Here is a 25,416-nt window from a genome sequence, read left to right as displayed (position 1 = left end):
AGACAGCTTTTCATTTGCTCTAAATATTTTGAATGTGCCATTAAATTTAATTTTTTTATTTTTTTAACTCAAAAATCAAAAGATTTTAAGAATTCCCCATATGTATATGGAATGGAAATCATTAATTTACATATGTATGCATGTGGGGATTATAATAGATATAATAGCCAAAAAAAAACAGTGATTAAAAATCAGTTATTTTTTAAATTCTTAAATTTTTAATAATAAGAAGAAATTTATTGGAAACTTAAAGCTAAAATTATTTTTTCATCAAATTATCTATGAAAAAAAATATATATTGAAAATGTTCTATTAAAAGGAAATCTGACCAAAATTTGCTATTAAAGTTTATTAAATATTTCTATTAAGGAAAGATTTTCTATTAAAAGAAAATTTGTTAAAAATGTTCTCTTAAAAGAAAGTTTAGGGAATATTTTCTAATAAAAGAAAATTTATTGTGAATTTTCCATTAAAAGAAAATTTGTGGAAAATTTGCTATTAAAAGAAAATTTATTGAAAGATTCCCATTTATGCAAAACTTATCAACAATTTTTATTAAAAGAAATTTTATTGAAATTTTTTCTTCATCGAAAATTTTCATGTACAAAAATGATTGAACATTTTTTATTAAAATAAAATTTATTTGAAATTTTCTTATAGAAGTAAAAAATTATTAAAAAATTTTTCTTTAAAAGAAATTTTATTGAACATTTTTTATGAGAAGAAAGTTATTTAAAAATTTCCAAAATTTTCTATTAAAATAATTTTCTATACGAAAAGTTCCTAATAAAATTTTTTTTTGAAATTTTTCTATTAAAGAAAAATTTATCGACAATTTTTTATTAAAATAAAATTTATTAAAAATTTTCTATTAAAGGAAAATTTGTCAAAATAAATTTTTATTAATTTTCTACTAAAAGAAAATTTATCGAAAATTTTCTATAAAAGTAATGTTTTTCTAAAGAATGTTAAAAAAGCTTTTTGAAACTCAACTAAAACTCATCTAAAAAAAAAAAATTTATTTAAATTGTTTTTAAATAAATTTTTTAGTAAGTTTGTATAAAACTATATTTATAGATTTTTAATTTTATCTTGATTAAAAATTTTTTCAAAATCTTTTGGGTCTAATTTGGGCTTTAAATTCTTTTGTAAAAATTTTTTAATGCGTTTTTTGTTCTCATGCATGTTTTTATTTAAAATTTCTTATTAAAAATTTTCTATTAAAAATAAATTTTTGTTACAAGAAAATTGATTAAAAATTTTCTATTAAAGGAAAATTTGTCGAGGTGAAATTTTATTAAAAATTTTCTATAAGAAGAAAATTTATCAAAAATTTTCTATAAAAGTAATGTTTTTCTATAGAATGTTAAAAAAGCTTTTTAGAAAAATTTAACTAACATTTCTTTTCTTATCTTGTCTAAACAAATTTAATTGATGAAAATTATTCGGTTTACTATTAAAAAAAAAAAACTTTCATTAGAGTTTTACTCAAGTAAATAAAAATAAATTTGCTCAAAGAAATAATTTATAATTAACTAAAGACAAATATTTTGGTTGAATTAACAAATAAACTACAACAGAATAAATATTTCCTTTAAAACCAAACATTTTACCCACAACAAAATCAAAATCAAACTTTCAGTTCTAAGTATTCCAGATAATTATGTTTATAATGCAAAAATGAAATTTTGAGTTTTTATTTTGGTTTCATTTAAGAATTTTGTCTTTTTTTTTGTTTTTTGAAAACCGCATTTGTTTGTCTGTTATTAAGAAATGGTTTTAATCAAATTTCTTTTAATTGCTCTTGATTTTATTTAGGGTTAGATTTTCCTTTTTCACTATTGTGTATATTTTTGCAAATTAATGTCGAAAATTTTCATTCATATATTTGCTGTCTTGTTTGTTGATTTTTCATTAGAAAAGTTAAAGGTGTTTTTTTCTTTTTTAAAATTTTCTATAGAAATTTTTGTCTATAATTTTTTTTCTTTAAAACATTGACATATTTGTTTGTTTTCTCTTCAGTTTTAATTTATTTTTTTTTTTTGTAGCAATAATATGTCAATTCTTCTATATTTTGCTATATGAAAGGCTATGTTTTTTTTTTAATTTATTTCTTCTTAAAGTGTGTTTTGTGGTTTTGTGAATATTTCATCATTGTTTTCCTTTTTTTGTTTTTGTACTCAGATCATAATCTTCATCATCAATATTAAATTTTTTTCCCTAATGTATTTTTGGTTTGACATCTAAACGACATTTCCTGACACACTCATGTCTCAAAATTTATGCAGATGTTGCTGGTGTTTGTTCCATATCTATTCAAAAATATGACAATAATAAATAATGTGTATTTGGAATATGTTTTTTTTTTTTTTTTAATAAAATTTTTGTTAAAGAAATATGTGTTCGATGAAAGCATTATTATTGCTTGTTTGTTTTTTTTTCTAAAGGATGTACAACTGAATCCAGTTTTCTATTTAAAATTTATTTATAACTTCAAAAGTAGATGATTACAAACTCTAAAAATAAAACTCTGTTAAACTGTTAGTTTCATCAAAATTTCTATCTGCTTCATTAAATAAATTTATATTATTTACCAACAAGTTTTCTTTAAGTTTCTTGCTTTTAATTATTTAATATGTAGTTAATTTTGTAAGTGTTCTATACACAGTTTTTTAATTACTTCCCATTTTATATATATATTTTTAAATTTGTTTTTATATGATAATAAATTTTTAATGGCAGCAAAAAGAAAAAAAATAAATAAGAAAAACTTTATTAGGTTTAAAATCTTTAATATTCCTCCTATGCTTCCAAATGAGAGTACATCGATACTACTAAACAGGTATTTAGTGACACGCATTCATAGAAACACCTTTACAATCCCACCCACAATTACTCCTCTATTTTTATTAGAAACTTTAACACACAACGATAGAAATACATACATACATACATACATACATACATACATACATACATACATACATACATACATACATATGCATGTAGTATATAAAAGAGGCACATTAAACTTTGTTGTCACAATTTTTCCTTCAACTAAGCACTTAAAAGTTGTTTGCTTTTGTTTGAATGTGTATGTGTGCTTGTGTGAATATTGTTTTTCCTGCTTGTTCCTTACATTTCCTTTTCATTACTCTTACCAATCATAAGCATCACCCTATTAATACATACTTATTTGTTTAATGTGAACACAGTATGGAGCAAAATAAACTTAAGGTATTAAAATTATATACTGATAACAGTCTTATATAATGACATTAAATCCTGACATCATTCACCTATGAGGCAATAAGTCAACAAGTCCAATAATCTCTGATTAGACTCTGAAGTTCTTCTCGTCGAATAAGCCACCTAGTACTCTATTGAGTCTGATTTTGAAATGTTAAAAAAATAGTGTAGAGTTGTGCACACAACTATCATCTCCTGAGAGGATCCAAAAATATTCAATTCAATCTCGACGAATTACACATTTCACTGAATTTCCAGTCATGTCTGTGAAATTTTTGATTACATTCGAGTTATTTGATTATCATAAATATATACACTTTGTTTTTGATCATAAGTGATATTTTCGTCTCATAAAATATTTTTTTATGAGCACTTCTACATTTATTACCAAATAATTTTATAAACAATAATATTTTGGACATATGGATGATACAACATGGAACTGCATGTTCTTCGAAAACTTCATTCAAATAGTAGATGTATATTTCTTAGTCACTGTATGAGCATTTAAACGTGCTATGAATTTATTGTAAAAATGCCATTTCATTTCACCTTTATAAAAAAAATAAAAAAGTGTGATGAATAAAAATAGCACACAGATGTATTAAGGAATGCAGTCAATTTTAAGGGGTTAATTAAAGAAAATTAATACTGATTAAAAGTAATTTAATCATGATAACATCCAACAAAAAAATTCCTAATGACTATTAATTCATAACATGGTCGATTACAATTACTTGTAATGTGTATTTGAGCAATAATCAATTACAATTATTTGTAATTGTAATTTGAAAAAAATCACAATTACAAGTAATTGTAATTACAAAATTTTCAATTACAGTTACAAGTAATCATAAATTGCAAAATTTGAATTTGCAAAACTTCAATTACAATTAAAAGTATAGGGAGTAATTACAAAAAGTAATTCACTACACGGCTAATTACAATTACTTGTAATGTATAATTTAGAATTAACCAATTATAATTTTTGGTAAATGCAATTGAAAATATTCCAATTAGAATTACTTGTAATGTGTAATTAACCAATTACAATTATTTGTAATTGTTAGTGAAGTTTTGCAAATAAAAATTACTTGTAATTGTAATTTAGGTATTACTAATTACAAAATTACATGTCATTATAAGGAACAAAATGTACAGTTACAAGTAATTGTAATTACTTCAAATGTAATTGTAATTGAAAATGTAGTCAACACTCCACATGCCTGATAGACACTTAAGGAGTGTATAAGTTACGTAGTAAAATGCTAATTAGTGAAAATTATTAATGTAAGTTTTTACTAGAAAATTTTTAAATTTGTCTCTTGTAATGAATGTTAAAATATCTATTTGATCAAAATGATAAAACGCTTATATAAAAAAAGTATTAGATAATTTAATAAATTATATATTTCTATTATAAATAATTAAAATTTTCATTACCCATTTTTCTCAACTAAATCCCACATAAAGTAACAATTACTTTACATAAATAACCAATGACTGAAAATAAGATAAAAAGTATATATAGAAAGACGTAGACATACTTATAGTAACCATTAACAATTCCTTTTCAATTGCAACTAGCAAATAATAAAAGCCTACAGTATACATCTACAATACGAAATAAACTTAACATGAAAGCAGTAATATGCTACAACATTATCGACCATCCCCCCCACCTCTCCTTTCTCTTTACGTCATTACACTCACCTGGTTTCAATAATGAAATGCGTTACCGGGGCATTTCGTGGATGTTGTGAATGGGCCCATGATAAGTTAACTGAACGTGATGTAAAACTTATCAGTAGTGGTCTTTCTGGTGGATCTGGTACATCTAAGGAAACAACAAAAAAAAAGTGATATGACAAAAAACTTTAAATTACTAACAAATACTAAATACAGAGGATACATGCACTTTAAAATATTTTCTACAAAAGTTTGATGTTTTATATATACAGTTGTTTGTAGTTTGTATATATGTGTGTAAATAATTCCGACTGTTGTAACTTACCTTGCACCAGTAAATCAACAATTGCTTCTGGTATATGACGGTCATTTACTAGGCATATATATTCTGCTGTATCTATAGCTAAGGCTGGTGCAAAATGTAATGCAAAATTTTCCGACAAAAGTTGTATCTGTAAAAAAAAGAGAAAAAGAAAAGTTTGAGTAAAAATCAAAGAAAATAAATTGTTGCTGGAAATGAAAGACAAGAATGAAATTTCTTTTTATGTATAACTTTTAACTGTATAAAATTTAACTGAAGCTATTAATATTCTCTCAATTTTTTGCTTTGGTTTGGTCCATTTTAGGATTTTGAGATTATTATATATGCACCTTGTAATGCACTAAAAGCCGAATTTCTGACTAGGAACACTGTAACAAAAATTTCAATAATTTTTCTTGTGATAAACTCAAAGTAACAGAATTTTTTAGATCCATTTCAAGAAGATGGTAAATTTTTTTTTAAATATACTATTTAAAATGGAAATGTAACCACATACACTACTGCATGACAAAAGGCCAAAAAGGTCAACATTTTCCAGTATTGCCAATAGTCAAGGACTTTTTATAAACCCCAAAGATTTGAATGTTTTTTTTTTTCTGCAAAAAGGTCATCATTTTCGAACGTTTATGTCTTGCAAACAGTTCGATATACTGAGGCAAAGTTGTAGTTCTTGTCATGTGAACTTATGAAATAAAAGAACTTCATCTCAATTTTTGCATTGCATGTAGGAAGTTTCACATTGTGAAATTGACCAGCTTTTATTAAAGACGCATGTACGTATACGTGTTAATGAATTATTGATGTTACAAATATTAAGTATACGTATAGTAGTACATATAGTAGAGGAAAAGGTAAAAGAATCCTTAAGAGAGGAACTAACTAACCAACTAAGTAACTAACTAACCAACTAACCAACTAACTAACTTACGTATATTCCTCGCCATTTATTAACTCATACGGCATAAATTATTACTACAAAAACTAATACATTTCGCATTTAACTATTTTCCCCTTTTTTCATAAACAATCCCCATTAGACATTATTTATTAATTTTCTTTAAAGAGCTTAATTTAAGCAACATAGCTTTTCAACTTTTGTGTCCTCAACTACATACTAAGGGACTTAATAACGTTTAATAAATTCTTCCAAACTTTTACATATACATAAATAAATTTCAAAACCTCACATGCTTAACCTCAACTTAATGAAAATATGTTTGTGTAAAAAAAACATTTTTTATGGTTTTCCTGCGTTTTGTTAATAACTAATATAATGTAAAGATTTTCTTGGAATTTAGTTTGTTTACTAATTAATTCTTCATTAATTACTATTAAAAATTTAAATAGTTGTCGGTTTTTGAAAGTTTTTTTTTTGCATATTTTCGTAACAAATAAGTTGTTAAACCCTTTTTATTGGTTAAAGACTTTGACAATAATGTATAAATAAGGGTTAAGTGTGGAAATTTTTGAAATATTTGTTAATTTTTAATTTAGTGGATTAACTTCGTGGAAAATATTATGTTGAAGATCTGAAAAAAAAGAGACATCATTATTATATATTTTTTAAATTTGAAAAATAAAATTACGAAAAATATGTTAGTTACTATTGCAAATAAGGAATACTTTTTAAAATATTAAAAAAAATACCAAAAGTAGAGTTAGTCACTTTTGCAAATAAAGTTTTTTTAAAATTTCCTTCAAGATTGTAAATTTAGATTTTTAGAAAGTGATTTAAGAGTAAAATACCTAAAACTCCAAAAATAAAGTTAATAATTTTAGCAAATAAAGCATCCATTAAAAATCTACATATATCATTTTCAATCATTATTAAAAAGAAATGCTAAGAATGTATCATTTTTACAAAAAATCATTTTTATATGAATACATATTATATATAAAATTCGAAAAGAAGAGTTAATAACATCAAATAAAGTTTCTATTTTTAAGCATACAAGTATTTCAATCCTATTTTCTTCAAAATTATAAATTTAGAGTCCTTATAGATGATTTAATATTAAAATACCTAAAACTCCAAAAGTAAAGTTAATCACTTTAGCAAATAAGACATCCATTAAACGTCTACATATTATCATTGCATAATTTAAAAGAAAAGTTAAATATTCAGTAGTATAATCCTTTAAGTTAATTTTCTTTTCTTACATTAAACAAGTTTTTCTAAACTATTGACAAATTTCTATGTTTTCTACTCCCAAAAGGAAACCTTTTTTTTTTAGCTCTGAACACATGTTAAGAAACCTTATGTTTTTCTTTATACTGAATATTAAGTAGTTCTCGTTTTAAAGTGATTACATTTTATACCTATTGATAAAGTGGAAAAATCTTCAGCCAGGAAATAGTTTTGGTTGTTTTATTTATACTTTTAATAAATTTAATAAATATTATGCTCTTTAAGTAAAGGAAAGGCTGGGGTATTAGGCAAGGATGTTAGGTAAATGAAAGGCTTAAAAACTTTTAATAAATCTCTTAAGTTTAAAACTAAAAAATAAACATTGAAAGTAAATTGCCCACAAACATACAAGTATAAGCGAGGGTTACTAATTAAGTTTAGAGACGTTGTAATAGTGAAAAATGTCAAGACAAAAAAGGAAAGCTTAGTTTATAAATATTTCTTTATATTTTTATTATCTTCTTTCATTTAAATCGGAGATAGACAAAGAGATTACTTAGGTGGGTATTGTCCTCTAATTCGTTTTCGCACATATATAAGTATTTACATTAGAATTCAAATACAAATCTATTAAAATGGTGTCAACAGAGTGCTCTCTGTTAATTCACACATATGTATATAAAAAATAAGTAATAGCTGTTAGAAAGTCAATTTCTAAACTGTCTATCAATACCGATTTTGAATCATTATTAAAAAAATACATACGCTAATAAAGGTCTAGTAATCACAATACATAATTGTTAAGATAATAAAACATTTTATCAAAACATATGTAGTGAACCTCGCTCTGACACTTGAAAAAGAAGAAGGATTTGTAATATAATTATATACAGACTCAAACTACTCTTAACTACATGCATTGCTTACACATATTGCACACACACACACACAATGTTCACAATAACACACCCTGCACTTTTAAAGACCATGTATTTGTCATAATTAGATATATTACAAGACGAGTGAAAAAGAAAAGACTAAGTTACTTTTCTAGAATTTTATTTTCAACACAGTGTGTCCCTGTTCTTACTCATAGGGACATACTGTGGTAATTCTGATATGAACAGAGTATACTCTGAACATATCTGGACAAGGAAGTAAAATTCAATGGTATCATATGTATATGATACCTTTCATCCATGATCATTTAAACCAGCACACATCTCAATTATACGACACATTCATAAGAGAAAAACATACGACACATTCATTAGGTAGACGGGTGGCGTAAGGTCCGCCGCACCTCACATTCATTCCGTATCATGTACAATTAATACCAACTCATTTCCAATGCTTAGTCCCACAGTCACTCCTATGTGGGGTATCTGTTGTTTTCGGCAACAGCACCAAACTTATCCCGAAATATTGACTACTATCATGTATCAGTCTTTTCACCGCCACTTACTCTACCCGCGAATTTGGGTTTAAACTACCCGAAGGAACCTCAACCAACTGACCAGCCAGAACATAGTCCTGCAGGCAACTGGCCACCCGTAGTACCAGATTATGCGGTGCGGTTGTCTGACCTCTGGCAATTTATGCAAAGAATAAGCCAAGCAGTAGACTGTAACCAATTTTTCAGTCCCGTTTAGACTGGAGGTATTGGCCACTCCTTTATATTTCGGGATTGCAATAACACCAAGTCGGAGGTCTCGCCAAGGTAACATGCCCCCGGGGGGAAGACATATAGTATAAAGAAAAGTTAAGGCTTTAGTTGGTATGTTTTTGTAAATGCTTTATATCTATATAGTTACACTCAAAAAAGTAATTGAGTAACCCGCCACTCTGGCGAAGTTTTAGAAGAACGAAAAAAGTGCGATTTTTTAATCCAAGTCAATTACAGATTCGTTAAACAATCAAATCACTTTGCATTTTTAGAAGTACGGATTATTTACAATTTTCCAAATACATATTTGAATCAAGTATGGATTCATTTTAAACGAAAAGTTTGTTTTTACTTATTTTAAAGATTTTTGGTTTGATTCGATCTGAAATCCCTAATTAAGTGATAAAAAAATAAAATTGATTTAAGAATATAAAAATTGAATTGATACTAAATTGTGCTTAATTTTAGTTTAAGTCGTACTTGAATTTAGAATTTTTTAATAATAGTTTTAATTGCAAAAAAATCACAAATTAATTAAAAAATAATGTTTGCTACCGATTTGAGACCTAATTATTTTAATAATAGATTATAGAAAAATAAAGTGAAAATCTGTATACGACTTTTCTTTCAGTGTACAAACAGCAGTTTCTAATTAAATCGGTTTCTAATGTTCTAGTCTGTTAGTTTGGGTGGGTTCATTATCCACCATGGACTCTGGTAAAGGACATCTGGGCTATCTGTTGTATCATACACATTACTTCAAACTAACTCACTACAATATCTGCAGGGTTTATATTATATATTTTATTTTTATAGTATGTGTTTAGTGGTAAAAAATCTACAAAACTTTTTAGGCAAAAAACTATTAAGAATTCTTTTTTAGTTTATTATTTTTCCTCTTCTTGCCAACTAACTAATGAAGGCATATTCTTTATTTTGTTTGTACAGGAGGAAAAAAACTTAACAAGCTCTAAGGAAAAGTTTATTTTTTTATATAGAAATAAATAGTAGGATGGTGCCTGTAAATAACATATTGGCACCTTTATATATAATAATATCCTAGTAGTTTCATAAAGAGTCAAGGCATGCAAAATATAAAATTACTTGCTTGGCTCAAATTTAGCTTCTAGTTAGAAGTCAAATGTATAGTGTCCCTAGTTAGTTATTTTAAAAGAAGGATGTATGCTACTTTAAATACGAAGAAGTACTCCTAAGACACTATGAGCCCTGTTGTACGAGCTTTAACCAGATTCTCAGATAAAAATATAACCCACGATTTCCATATTGACAGACAACAATCCAATTACAAAGGCATAAGGGTGACTTAAGAAATCAAAAAAGAAATTAATTTTGCTTTTAATCTAGCTGAAATTAGTTGCTACTTTAGTGAATGTAAAAAATCTATAGCTTCGTCATTTAATTTCTTCTTTTCAGAGTTGTTCTTGATTTTATTTTAAATGCAAATGACATAACCAGGTACAAATTTAAATATTGCAAAAAGTCATCGATTGTAAACCGTCTCCTAAAACTACAGGGTAGAGCAGCAGTTTTAAGACTTAACTAATGAGTGTAGAAAAGAAAGCTCAAGAATTCACTCGACTCTTGAATTAGTAGAGGAAAACATATTTTAAAGGAAATAAAAACACCAACTGCAATAAAACTCTTCTTTTTTTAGAGGGTTGTTGATTTTATTTTTACTTTAAAATGTCCCAGTATGCCGTTTAACACTATATTTTCATCATGCATACTCCTTGGAAATTGTTATTTTTTTTTTATTTTACTTTTTTACATAAAACAAAACTTTAGTGTACGTGTTGCCATTTTAGCTTATTTTTTATAAAAATATATAGAAAATAGTGGCTGCAGTGAATGAATGGGGGCGTTACGGTTAGTTTAGTGAAAGGTTAAAGGCAATTACATTGGATGGCAAAAAAGTTATGTAATTTTTAATCAAATTTAAAACTAAATGCTTTTTGCATTACTTGGAGATGATTACGTAATGATTGCCTTCACTTATTTTAAACCACTTTTCTCATATTAACTATTTTCATATAACCCAAAAAAAGCAATGCAGTATTAACTGACTAAAAAATTATCTTAGAATAGTATGACAATTAATAATGATCTGTCTTTATTATTTTGACCATCACTGTACAATAAGTAGTGTCGAAAGAGGAAAATACATATATAGTGTGTGTGAGTTTATGTGTGGTGTTTTCAAAGCCATCTTAAGTTTTAAATTACTTTAATCCAAAAGTATGAAATAGTTTTTTATTGCTAAAGTCAAAGCAGTAGTTTATAATTTTGAATAAGAGCATATTTATTTAAACCAAGATTTTCTTAAACTTATACAGGGTACAGTGGGAAGATATGAAGAATAAAGTAAAATTAAAATATTTACGCATCATTAAGAAATAGGTGGGATATAGTATAGATTCTCACATATTTGTCGAATTCACAATCGACAAATATGTGAGTATCTAAATAGATCTTACCATGTCCCCCTCAACTCATATTTAAACGATCCTAAACGGAAGCAGGGTTGTATTTGTAAGGAAATATTTTCTCATGGCTATAAATTGCCGCCAAATATGATAATTATGACTCAATCGTGATAACCCAGAAATTATAATGTAAAATATTTCTAATTCAAAATAAATCAATAAATATATAATAAATCAACTATATTCTTTTTAAAATTCACAACACTTGTTGGTATGTTGGTTTAATAAGAAGCTTTCACAGTTGTTATACTTAAAAGAATATCCAAGTATTAATTTCAAAAAACTACAACCTCCTCTTTTATTTACATTTAACCTTCACATCCACTATTTTTTAATGAACTCTCCAAGTGCCTTTTTAAAATGCAGGTAAATAGGTATCCTGTCTATTAAAACGTGTCCTCAAATTTAAGCAGCAACATCACTTCTTGGACCTTTAATATATAACATAAAATTTCCTCTCAAATGTTACCATTGAGCATGATACTGCTAAATATTAATGTTTGCTACGCAAAACTACACATTTGCTTTTAAAACAAGTAATTTTTTCTCTTAACTTCCTACCTCCTGCATTTCTACACACACTTTCAAAATTACCAACATTAAAATAGTTTTAAGCTAAAGACTTTCTACACTTAAAAACTGTAACGCACACACATACACTGAAAAATAAATGAAGAAGATTCATTCATTTTCTAGTCTTAAAACTCCCACAAGAATATTTTTCTTTTCTACACACATTCATTTAGTTTAGTAACCACCGCCCACTTCCCACAAATGAGTGCTTGAGAAAGTACTAAAAACTAAATCTAGAAAAAAAGAACGAGTTGGAGGAGGTTTGTTTTTGCATGGTTGCTAACATAATTTATGGTGAAAATTCCAAAGTTTCTTAATTCACCTGGAACATGTTTTCGAAGGTGTAGCATGTACATATGTATTTTTAGGAGTATGCTGTTGTGTAAGTCTTTAAAGTTAATGAATGTATGTGTTTTTTTAAGATTTTAGTTTTTTTTTTCAAATTAGGCCTTAATTTTTAACTATGCCGTTGTTTATGGCTAGAAATTCTAATTTCACTAAAAATCTTAATGTATTAATTTTTTCTGGAAGTTGGTTTGATTATGGTACCGTGATTACGGCAGAGAAACAGTGGAAGAAATGCAGAAAAAACAGATTCAAAAAAAAAACAAAAGTGTCCAGACTATAGACTGTTCTATAGTATAGAATATATACTGTTCTATAGTCCAGACTGTAGACAGTTCTATAGTCCAGACTATAAACTCTTCTATAGTCTAGACTATAGACTCTTCTATGTTCTATAGTCTAAACTATAGACTGTTCTATAGTCTAGTCTATAGACTGTTCTATAGTCTAGTCTATAGACTGTTCTACAGTCTAGACTATAGACTATTCTATAGTCTAGACTATAGACTGCTCTATAGTCTAGACTATAGACTGCTCTATAGTCCAGTCTATAGACTGTTCTATTGTCCAGTCTATAGACTGTTCTATTGTCCAGTCTATAGACTCTTCTATTGTCCAGTCTATAGACAGTTCTATAGTCCAGACTATAGACTGTTCTATGGTCAAGACTATAGACTCTTCTATAGTCTAGACTATAGACTCTTCTATAGTCTAGACTATAGACTCTTCTATAGTCTAGACTATGGACTGTTCTATAGTCTAGACTATGGACTGTTCTATAGTCTAGACTATAGACTGTTCTATAGTCTAGTCTATAGACTGTTCTATAGTCCAGTATATAGGCAGTTCTATAGTCCAGTCTATAGACTGTTCTATTGTCTAGACTATAGCCTATTCTATACTCCAGACTATTGACTTGTCCATAGTCCGGACAATAGAATAAATATGAATTTAGTCCAGACTATAGACTGTTCTATAATCTAGACTTTAGAGTGTTCTATAGTCCAGACTATAGCTGTTCTATAGTCCATACTATAGGCTGTACAATAGTCCATACTATAGGCTGTACTATAGTCCAGACTACAGACGTTTCTATAGTACAGACTATAGACAGTTCTATAGTACAGACTATAAACTGTTCTATACTCAAGACTATTGACTGGTCCATAGTCCGGACAATAGATTAAATATGAATTTAGTCCAGACTATAGACTGTTCTATAATCCAGACTTTAAAGTGTTCTATAGTCCATACTATAGTCCAGACTATAGACTGTTTTATAGTCCAGATTATAGACGGTTCTATAGTACAGACTATAGACGGTTCTATAGTACAGACTATAAACCGTTCTTTACTACAGACTATAGACTCTTCTGTACTCCAGGCTATTGACTGGTCCATAGTCCGGACAAGAGACTGTTCTATAGTAAATATGAATTTAAAGTACCGGCAGCATCTTTCGTTTAATTTTTCTTCAACTAGTATAAGCCTTGAATTTTTCAAATTATTTGTTTAATACACATACATTCATATATACATTTATATTTATTATTAACATAATAAAATGTTTTTTTTTTAATTTTTTTTTTAATATTTATTTTTTGTAATTATTATTCGTTTATTTCATAAAACTCCCTCCACCCTTTGCATTCATATTATAATGAAAGTTATTTTTGCCACAACAATTCTGCTCTATTAATCACATTAAATGTATGTTAATATATTTATTAATAAATTAAACACATGAGTACATACATGTGTATGTTGCATTTAGTTTATATATAAAAAAATATAAAATAAAATAAAAAAACACATATTTACAGATGTCTGAATATACGCTAAGTGATTAAAATATTTAATAAAAACAATTTAATTATTATTGTGTTGTTGTTTTTTCAACATCATTAAAATATTTAATATATAAAATAGATAATTTTTGAATGAGATTAAGTATGTTTTAAGTTTTAACGAATGACTGTCTGTTGTTTCAGACAGTTCCTTTAAAGACATCATCAATAACTCTTTAATAAATGTCATAAGGACTAAATCAGCAATTTGTTTTATAAAAAAAATAATACAAGGATTTAAGATTTTCATGTGAACTTGCTTAATTTGTTTAATGTTTAATTTTATTACAAATGTACATACATATGTTTAACAAAAAAAATAATAATCTATTTAAAAATCACCATTTTCATGCATAATTATACCACAATTAAATAATCAGAAATTCAATAAAATAATTACAATTTGCTATTTTATGCAAATACTTAACAAGTAAATACGCAAACATTTTTATATAAAAACAATTTGAATTTAAATAAATTAAAGAAAATAAAGAAAGCAACAACAAAATTAAAAAAGGAGACAACATTTAAAATCAATTTAATGTTAAGAAACAACAGCATATGGAAATTATTTGTAAAATCAGAAATTACAAATTTTCAATGAAAATCCTAAAGTAATAATATTATCATTTAAAAGAAATTTATAAATTTATAAAATTCGATCGATCCGTTCGTCAACTTTGTAATCAAACTACAGGTCGTAATTTTGGAGGTACTTCAATGAAATTTGGCACATGATCTGGCACGAAAAAATATCCACAATTTTATTCATCTGAGGCAAGGTACAATTCAACATAAATGTTTTATTAAGAAAACTAATTTACATTTTGCTTTTTGTAACAGGTATAGCATATTATATGGTCGGCCTTTCCCAACTATAATTTCTTACTCGTTATATATAGAAAAATGTTCGATATAATTTAATATTTTTAAGTAAATTTTCGGAAAATTTATTTTATTTTTTTCAATTAATTTTTAAATTTTTGAGTAATTCTAGCATTTTTAGAAAAACATCTCCATTTTATGGAATTTTATTTAAAAATTGTATTTTTTACACCCCTCACCTTCATGAGAAGGGTATGAATGTAGAACACCTGCTGTGTTGGCCTTTTTCATGATTGTCTTTTTTAACCACTGGGTGAGCTTCTTTGTACATCGCTATGTCGGACCATATACAACACACTCAACCATAAACGAAAATCGCCAATAAATTTAAGATTAAGGTATTAACAACTCCGCCAACGTCTAAACAACTCCTCAACTTCATCCGTCAGTCTTTCTGTCACCACAGGCACAACTCAGAATCAACATCATCCGTCAGATACAATCTGAAGGTATACCGTACATCAACGCATACCAGTTTATAGTCAGCAAATAAAAGTAAAAATTTTTATGGAAATGTTGTTTTACTAAAAGATGTTTTACTTGAGATACCCTCATTTTCCAAATCAAACAACGTCCTTTACTAAAGGATGTTGTTTGATATCATCATACAAAATTTTAATATTTGAAATAAAATACTGTCAAACTATAAGACATAGGCATTAATAGGGGACTAAAACGATTGAAATCGGATAAGTAGTATAATCGGACTAGAATGAAATTCCGAAATTGGAGAACTTCAAATTCTGTATTAACACAAAGAATATGTGTGCTGAATTTCTTGAAGATCGTACAGGGTCATGTTCCAAAATCATACTTTTTTGTTCGAAATGTTTTAAAATTACCCATTTTAGAAAAATATATGATCCGAAAAGGGCAAGGGACTTTTTCCTTGGTTTATTAAGATTTTAAAATTCTAATTATAAGTAGAATTTCTTTTTGAATAGAAAATTTTCTCAAAATCTGGAAAATGTGTTAGAAATATTTTAAAAATTTTCTTTTAAAACAATGTGTTTTTATAAAAAGATTTTTTCTTTTATAAAAATATATTTTTTTTGTATATTTGAACTTTCACAGTTCAAATGTTTTGTTCTAGAAATTTGTAAATAATTTATTGTTGTTGCCGCAACAATATCTATAGAAAAATGGACAATAACTATTAAATTACAATATGATGATTGTTTTATATGTATATATGTATGTGTACGGATGGACAGCTAAGGAAAATATTGATCATTTGCATATAACATATGGTAAATGTCATTATTGACATAATTTACAATTAAATATATAGACATTTTTACATATTTATGTTTAAATGCATGAGCTACATTGACTATATTAGTAGGAAGTCCAAGGATCTACAATTTCTTTGCAAGCAAATGTAAATAAAGTTTTTGTAAAAAAAATGGTAATATTAAAAAGCTTGTCATTACTTGACATCTACTAGGTAATGTAGACGGTATGCAGTTGTCATTACATTTTATTTATATGATATTTTATATAATATCTGTTTATTTAAAAATTTTACAAACTTGTTATGACCCTAATAATGCATTCATACATAAAGACTAACATCATATGTTTTATTTAATACAATTTTTGAACAATATTTTTCATACAATACAGTCTTTTGTTGTGATTATTTGGAAAAACTTTAGCAACAAATTTATTGATCAATATTAATTGTATATGATTTAAATTGGTTTTTTGTATTGCATTCTCTCGTATGACATTTTGATACCCACATTTTAATAGATTTGTTGTAAAACTATATTTATAAATGAAATTTTTTCTTCTTTTTTCGATAGTGTTTATTTTATTTAGTTCTATACAGAAAATCAAAACAATATTGAGTTGACAGGAAAACTTATAATAGAAAATTATTGTTTTTTTTTTCAACAAAATTTATTTTGAAATTTATTTTTTTGTCATAATATGACATGCAACAGGGAAGGGATGAATGTTAAGGAAATTTTGTATAATTTACATATTTACATATGTATGTATATATGTAGAAAGTTATTCATTAGTTTTTGTAAAAGTTTTTTTTTTAAATAATATTTAATTTGTTGTGAGCAAAGAGTTTAGAATATGGAAAATAAATTTTGATTTATGAATATAACTCAAAAACAAATTTTGTAAAAGATTTTTTACAATTTAATCAAAAAACAATGCTATTATAGTATAGTTATTAGATTTTATTTTCATTTTCAAAAATTTTTGTTAAAAATAATATGTTCATAAACACTCAATAATAATAAATCAATATATCTGTATAATTGTTTTATATTTAAAATTTATACGTTTGTTATAACTAATTTAATTTCCGCTAAGTCTTTTATTTTATTTCAGTTAATTTGCCTTTAAAAATTTGTTATTTCAATGCATTTGTTTCATGGTGATAACAACAACCAAAATAAGCAATTAATCACAAACACTTATTTAACTTTCAAAAGCTGCTGATGTTACAAAAACAATTTGTTAGATTTGCCAGAATATTAAAAACGAGTAATAAAAAACAATTTATGAAAAGATTATTTTGATCATTTATAATTTTTTTTTTGCTCAAATACATACATAAGTATAATAAACAAAATGTTTGTTTATATGTATATTTATATATTTTTTTGGTGACAAATCATTTGTGTGTATTAGGCTGGTGCCAATTTGTGCAATTTTATTTTAATTCATAAATATTTCTATATATTTCGTATAATGTTAAATAGACTAGAAACATTTTTAAAAAATTAAAAAATCATTAATAATAACACAAAATATTTAAATAAAAAATAAATCAAAATAATTCCAAAATAATTAACCTTATTACCACTACAAAAGTAGCACTAAGTGAATTCTTTTATCTTCCGTAGAAGTGATATTTAACGATTTCCGAAGAAGCGAAAAAACTTGTAAAACATAACTTAAAAATTACTTTTTGAGAATGACTTCAGAAGTAAAGAATTTAAAATGAAATCAAAAGGACATCCCTCCTATGATAAGCCTGTGTTAAAATCATTACTTCTGCAGGTTTTTTTTAGTAGATTAAATTCTATTTATTTTTTGGTTCTTCGAAAGGTCCTTTTTTGATGCGTTGGTATAATATCCTGCACCTTCATAAAGAGAGTATACTTATAACTTTTTCATTCCATTTGCCGACCCTAAGTATATATACTCTGCAGTCTTATATAAAGCGGAGTCGAATAAGCCAAGTCCATCTGTCTGTCACTTTGTGTGTTTGTTGTAGTTATATTTCTGAAGTCCCCAGATATTTTCGTGATTCAAATCTTCAATAATTCTATTATTAATAGTTTCGACATGTATTCTATTTAAAATCAGCAAAATCCGTCAATAAGATAACCTCTGAAAGTATTTTAGTGTATGTTTTGACGAAAACCAACAACATGCATATATATGGATAACTTATAGCTTTGCATATTTGGCTTTTATACCCTACACTTCTATAGTGGGAAGAGTGTTATGCGTTTATGCCAGTGGTGCTCAAACACATACTTCCATAGACTAGCATAGTTTTATTTGTGTTGGTAAGGCAGCAGAAAACAGAATTCAATTCAAAATAAAAGTATACGTATAAAATGACTACAAACTATAAGTATATGCTAACTGTCAAATATTTATTATTTGGCAGCCAGCGTATATCAAAGTCTATCTATAAAAAACTATCATCTGTTATCTCATGTTCTCCTATATTTCTTAAAATTTTGTTGTTGTATTTCTGTGTGTATTTTAAAAACGTCGCGCACAGACCTTGCTTCGACAAGTGCTGATCAGCAACTGATTTGATTTTGTTTTTCAAATTGAGAGCAAACCAACTTATGTTGCCCATTATAAAAAGAAGAAGAATTAAATCTATAGTGTTTTTGTTTGACTTAGCATCTGCAGAATTTTCTTACCTTATCACGCGTGCTATGAAATGGCAGAAAAGAGCTCCTCTGGTTTATGCTGATGTTTATAACATCCAAAAATATTGGTCCTACACCCACCTTAAATGTTAACAATCGACTAAGAATCACTTTTTGAATCGATTTAGCTATCTATGTCCGTCCGTATGTCTATCTATTTTTCGTTAAATTTTCGCTACAATTATCATTTTCTACGGAACCAACCTTATATACAAATACATTCATTTTACTATTAACATACTAAACAGAGACTGATAAATACAGGAAAAAAAATAAACATAAATTGTAAAGCCTCTAGTGTTTTATGTTAAAAATTGTATACACTGTCATAATATTTGCACAAACTTTTCTATTATAATATATTAATTTGCCTGCGTTGGTTTATTCTTTTTCATTTTGCAATAGATTTTGATTTAGGAAATTGCTAAATTTATATTCTTATACTTTGGGGCAAGTTTTGTTATTTAAATATGCCAAAAATTTTGTAAGATTGGAAATACAGTATAATATTTTTGTATTACGAATTTAAATTATGTATTATTAATGTCTAAATACAAATTTAAATTTAATAGAATTTATGGAATAGAATGTTGTTTGAAACTTAACAATTACATACACACCCATGTAAGTTCAAACCTGGTAATGGCTTGAACTTACATCACCAGTTACTTTGGTATATCTATTATTTACCGTCTGCATTACTTTTAAGTACTTTTATAGTGACTTTTGCAAACAAGCATTGAAATAACTTAGCAGTATCTTATGAGAAAAACAGCGTTTTTACGAACAAGAAGCCAGGTTCATAGGTTCCAAAGTAATCATCTAGTTAAAATGACGAGTAAGAATGCTAATAAATAAGCGGCTTTTTAACTAATTACTTTTCAATGTAAGTTTTTGCTGGATATTTATAAGATTGGGCAAACATTTATTTTACTTAGAATTAGCTATAAGTATTAGAACATTTTTAAATTTGCACCAAAAATGGCAATCGCGAGTTTTCCCAAGTTTTTAATATACATGACAAATTACACTTGGTTAAAGTAAAACTCATGCATATATTTTAATTAATAAGAAATAATTAAATTAGCAGGTTGCAAGAAAATTAGTGATGTGTTCATATTCTATATTCTGTTAAATAAATCACAGTTAAATATTCTTAACCATTTGCTATAATTTTTAAACAGTTTTGATTTTTACTATAACTATAACTAAGTTTGCAACATTTATCTTTTTATAATTTTTTTTGTAGGAAAATATATAATAAATAAATTGAAAAACTTAATAAAAATTGCTACTATAAATTAAAAATATTTCTGATTTAATAAACATTCTTGGTTTTGATAACTGGTCTCATAGATTAAAACATTAAAAATTGTTTGCCTTTGCAAAAATATTATTTTTGATATTTTTTTTTTTCATTTCTGGTTTTTAATTTTCTTTAATATAACAAATTGCTTTGAAAAAAAAAGAAAAACCACTCCCAGGAGATTTTGTCAATGGCATAGTCACAGGATATAGAAAGACCATGAGCATTTTAACATTAAATGAACCATATGAAAATAAACTTAAACCAAAGGAGACCAAACAGAAGACACAAAAAAAACTATAAAATAAAAAAAGAAGATAAAAATGAAATAAATTCAAATAATTTGTCTCTTAGAGACTTAAAAACCGAAACCAATAATATTTTATGCGTTCTAAGGATTTCAATTTAAAATTCTTCTCCCACACACGCACACATACGCAAAGAATTTATATTTTCTTTATTATAAAAAATATTTATGCAACTACATATACATACATATGTAGGATATAGAAAAATAACTAAAATACTTAACTAGTATTTTTCTTTACTATCAGAAACGAGTGTCATATGATTGTTGGTTGGTACTTACTCTAGGACTATGTAACAAGGGTATACGATTGGCAAATTGGGCTATTGTTGTTGTGGCTGTTTTCCATACCAACGTATCCACTAGAGAATGTTCGGTGACACCCGGACAGGGTATGGTAACATTTTTGCCAGCTTCTGCTATAATTTTTTCATATTCCAAATTTGTAACATCTAAAATGAAAAGAGAAACAAAGGGAAAGTACATTTTAATAAATTAGTTTTTACCATTTTCCAGTTTAAAGTTCTAAGTAAATATTTATTTTAAGAAAATTAAAAAAAATCTTAATTTATATATGGAGTGTTTGTTTTCTTGTGTTGTTATTCTTTATTAAAATTAAAAATTGTTGTTAAATAAAATTTTTGTAACCCTTAAAATATATTAAAAAATATATTAAATGTAAACATTTAAAGTTAAAATTTGTTTTATTAATATTTAAAATAATACAATGTATTCAATCTTTAAATATTACCGGTGAAACTATTATCTTTCCCATTATGCGATAATGGGATTGACATAACAACTGAGGAGCGATTTAAAATCACACAATTTAGTTCTAGTTCAGTTCTAGTTCAGTTCTAGTTCAGTTCTAGTTCAGTTCTAGTTCAGTTCTAGTTCAGTTCTAGTTCAGTTCTAGTTCAGTTCTAGTTCAGTTCTAGTTCAGTTCTAGTTCAGTTCTAGTTCAGTTCTAGTTCAGTTCTAGTTCAGTTCTAGTTCAGTTCTAGTTCAGTTCTAGTTCAGTTCTAGTTCAGTTCTAGTTCAGTTCTAGTTCAATTCTAGTTCAGTTCTAGTTTTGTTTCGGATTTTTTTAAAAAATTTCGATTTATCATAAATGAATTCTTTTAATTCTCTGCTTTATACAAACGCATATCTTGTAAATGTTTGTTATTTTGTTTACGTATTTTTCGTACAGTTTTTCTAATTACTTTCATGTTTTTTGAATAAATCCTTGTCCATGTGCTACTTTTGTATTTGTGTGTGTATAAATTGAAAATGTATAAAGTTCAATTAGTTTCTGTAACATGTTGTAGAAAGTCATAGTTTTTATCTGGCTGTTGTTTTTGAGATTTTTCAAATATTTTTATTTTAAACATAAGTATAATTAAACATACAAAGATTCTAAAATACATATAAAAAAATGTGATTCTTTTTTAAAGTAAAATTAGATAGGTTCGATAAGATTTCCTAAATTATAACGAAACCAAAGGTCGAATGTTTCACCAACATTAGTAATGCTTTCCAACAATTTTGATAAGTCTCTTGGAATTTGAGATTTAAGAACATCTATATATTCTACTATTTAATACAGTTCATAAAATGCAAGAAAAAAATCAATATTAAATTAATCAACCAAGTGTTTTTCTTAGCATTTCTAAGTTTAGAGTTCGTAGTTCAAAAGCTACCACTCTGTTTTTGTTTTATCATAAATGTGTTAAAATTCCAAAAATGTAAAGGAATTTCAAAATATATTACAAAATGTTCATACATACATACTCTATATTTATGCAGACATTAGCCAATTTATATGTGTATTTTTTGTGGTTTGTTTTTATTTTTGTTGTTTTTTTCTATCCTTTTTATTTTACATACAAAAGGCAAGAGAAATTGCAAACTTTTTACAAGTACTTAATTGTCTATAGAACCATATACATATATGTATATGTATACATATGTATATATAAATATGTATGTATGTGTGTTTTTTTGATGGATGGATTTATGTTTACATTAAATGTTTTTATATCGAATTTCTTCGCTACATTATCCCTTTTAAATAAATTTAGGACATTTAAGTAATTTTCTGATTACTAAAATATTTTGTACAATTTCATACATATTACGAAACAATTTCGTATTGCAAAACAATGAAGCATTTCGTACATTGTACGAAAGTTTTCGTATATATGTATGTGGTATGAATTATTTTGAGTTTCTTATCTCTGAACATAAATCATCAGAGCTTTGGATACGAATCATTAATTTAAATAAATAAAACGTTAAAACATATTCACATGAAGTTTATATATATTTTTATCAAATCGATCCAGATTGAGCTAATACTTTTATGTTTTTATAGTTTTATATTTTTATGTATATTTGTAAAATATCGATTTTCTTAACTGGGGTAAAATCTAATGTAAAAACTATAATTTTGTCGAGTTATATATTTCACAACTATTTCACAAAATTTAAATTATATAAATTTGTTTAATATGAAAAATTACATGTATAAAACATTAACTTTAATCACAGCAACATACATTTAAGATTTGTTCTTAAATTAAAAATAAAATCAAATAATATCCCAACAAAAACTTGGCTAATGATTTGCAATTGTAACCACTTACCTATTATCATAATTTTCAATGACATAAAAGTACTCTAATAATGTCTAACTAATAATGTGTAATATAAATAGTTTCTAATTCAGTAGACAGTTTCAGAGTGAAGACATAGAAGCTGTACACATTACATCATCCGATTTCTATTAACTGATTTTTTGAATTACTTGTAAGCGTTTCTGTTAGTTGGTAGTTGCCTCCATTGACATCACCATATTAAGATAATGACTTAAAGTGCTATTGTGATGGTAATTCAAGTTTTTGCTGGGATGTAGTTTTAGTTTAATTTTTATTGAAATGGAATTGCCCTAAACAGTCTGATATTGTATTTCACACTTATTAATTTCCTCTCAGCATCACAGATAATTTAAACTTTAAATGTCAATTATACATGCATTAATATTATTAAAATTTGCTTTGTGAGAGTAATTAAATTTATAGTAAAATGTACATTTTAAAACCACAATTAAAACAATATAAATAAATGTAAGTGACTGTGTTCGTGTATATCACTGACAAATAAACGTACTTTAAATTATATCTGTGATCACAATTGAAAATCAACTAAATGGTCTAAGTGGAAATTAAATTGTGAAGTTGGTTAGCTTGAAGGGAAAAATACTCTACGGCCTCTACGGGCATGTAGTGCGCTCGATAGTCAGTGCGTCAGGTGGGAATTGAACCTTCTGTCTACCACACTAGAGCACTAAGCACTAAATTACTGGAGTTCTGTTAAAAAAGCTCTACCATTTTCCTAAAAGAACTCAACACTTAAGTACAATCCTTAATTAGAAAAATACATTTATATCTTATCAATACATTTAACTAACTATATTAAATCCTAATTAAAAGTTAAAGTTAAATTTTTCAGATAATCAGTTTTTACTTCTGTCCACAAATATATTTTCTATCACCATCAACATAATTAAGTATTTAAATAGCTATTGTCTCATACATTTTAATGACTAATAAAATCATTTTGGCCATTTTACCAGAACTATTTGCATTTTATAGCTCTTGAAGCTGCCGGTAAAGTACTTATGGTTGTTGTTGTTGTGTTTTTATTTTTATTTTATAAACATTGTTAAGAATACTGTTAATTACTTTAAATAACTGTTAATTAAAGGCCAATAGATTTGGTTACACAAAAACCAAGTGGAAATTGTGGCAGAAGCAAAGAAAATTAAAATCAAACTAAAGTCAACATATGGCTTCGAAATGAAGAAAAAGTACCTTAGATATAGACAAGAAACAAGTACCAAGCAACGTTGTATTCAGGCACAGAATCAACCAAGTGTGTCTTTTTGTATAACCATGAAAAAAAAAATATATCAAGTAAATCGAAAAGAAACACAAGAGTAGAATGGAAGTTTTAAAACTTCTGATGTACGTTTTAATATTGTTATAAACAGTTTAAAAATTTATTATAAGTACAGGACTAAAATATTTTTTTATATAAATTATATGATAAATGTTTGCTTTAAATTTCTTATTATTTCTTAACCTTTAATTTTTCTATGTATGAACATCTTATATTAACTTCCCTATACTCAAATTTATTTTCCGCACTTTTTTTATTTCATACTATGTGTATGAAAAAACTAACTTCTAAACACTTTTTATGCTAAAGATTATGATTATGATGATAATGTTATTACAATGTTTGTTTTTGTAAAATGTGTGTGTGTGCGTTCAGCACCAGACGGGAAAACGTTAAAAAAGAGTATTATTTTTAGCAAATTTGCATAATTCTATTTAGATGACACACTGTGCGTGTTAATTGTGTTTGCGGGTACACAAATACACTTCCATTTAAAGTGCAACTTTTAAGCGGCTTCAATTATTTTTATGTTTGCCACATCTACTTTAATTGAATGGGTTTAAAAGTACATATAAGTAGTAGGCACCGCCTAAATAGAGACGAAAATATTCCAGAAGAATTTTTTCTTCTAGCTCAGTTCTAGTTCAGTTCTAGTTCAGTTCTAGTTCAGTTCTAGTTCAGTTCTAGTTCAGTTCTAGTTCAGTTCTAGTTCAGTTCTAGTTCAGTTCTAGTT

General features: G+C 26.3%; 1 protein-coding gene across 3 annotated transcripts in view; it reads right to left on the bottom strand.

The window, feature by feature from the left end:
• The window catches only part of LOC111677054 (protein sidekick-2-like), a 144,835-nt gene that overhangs the window by 14,921 nt on the left and 104,498 nt on the right, over positions 1-25,416 (bottom strand). For all 3 annotated transcript variants that reach the window (XM_046949582.1, XM_046949581.1, XM_046949583.1), the window contains exons 3-5: positions 21,024-21,193; positions 5,264-5,390; positions 4,963-5,086 (exon numbers count right to left, since the gene is read on the bottom strand). In XM_046949582.1, coding sequence (XP_046805538.1) covers positions 4,963-5,086; positions 5,264-5,390; positions 21,024-21,193 — 421 coding nt within the window. The remainder of the gene's footprint in view (positions 1-4,962; positions 5,087-5,263; positions 5,391-21,023; positions 21,194-25,416) is intronic.

This window comes from Lucilia cuprina, chromosome 4, assembly GCF_022045245.1.
Source record: "Lucilia cuprina isolate Lc7/37 chromosome 4, ASM2204524v1, whole genome shotgun sequence".
NCBI lineage: Eukaryota > Metazoa > Arthropoda > Insecta > Diptera > Calliphoridae > Lucilia > Lucilia cuprina.
The sequence above is the reverse complement of the archived record's forward strand: the minus strand, read 5'-3'. Positions and strand labels throughout refer to the sequence as shown.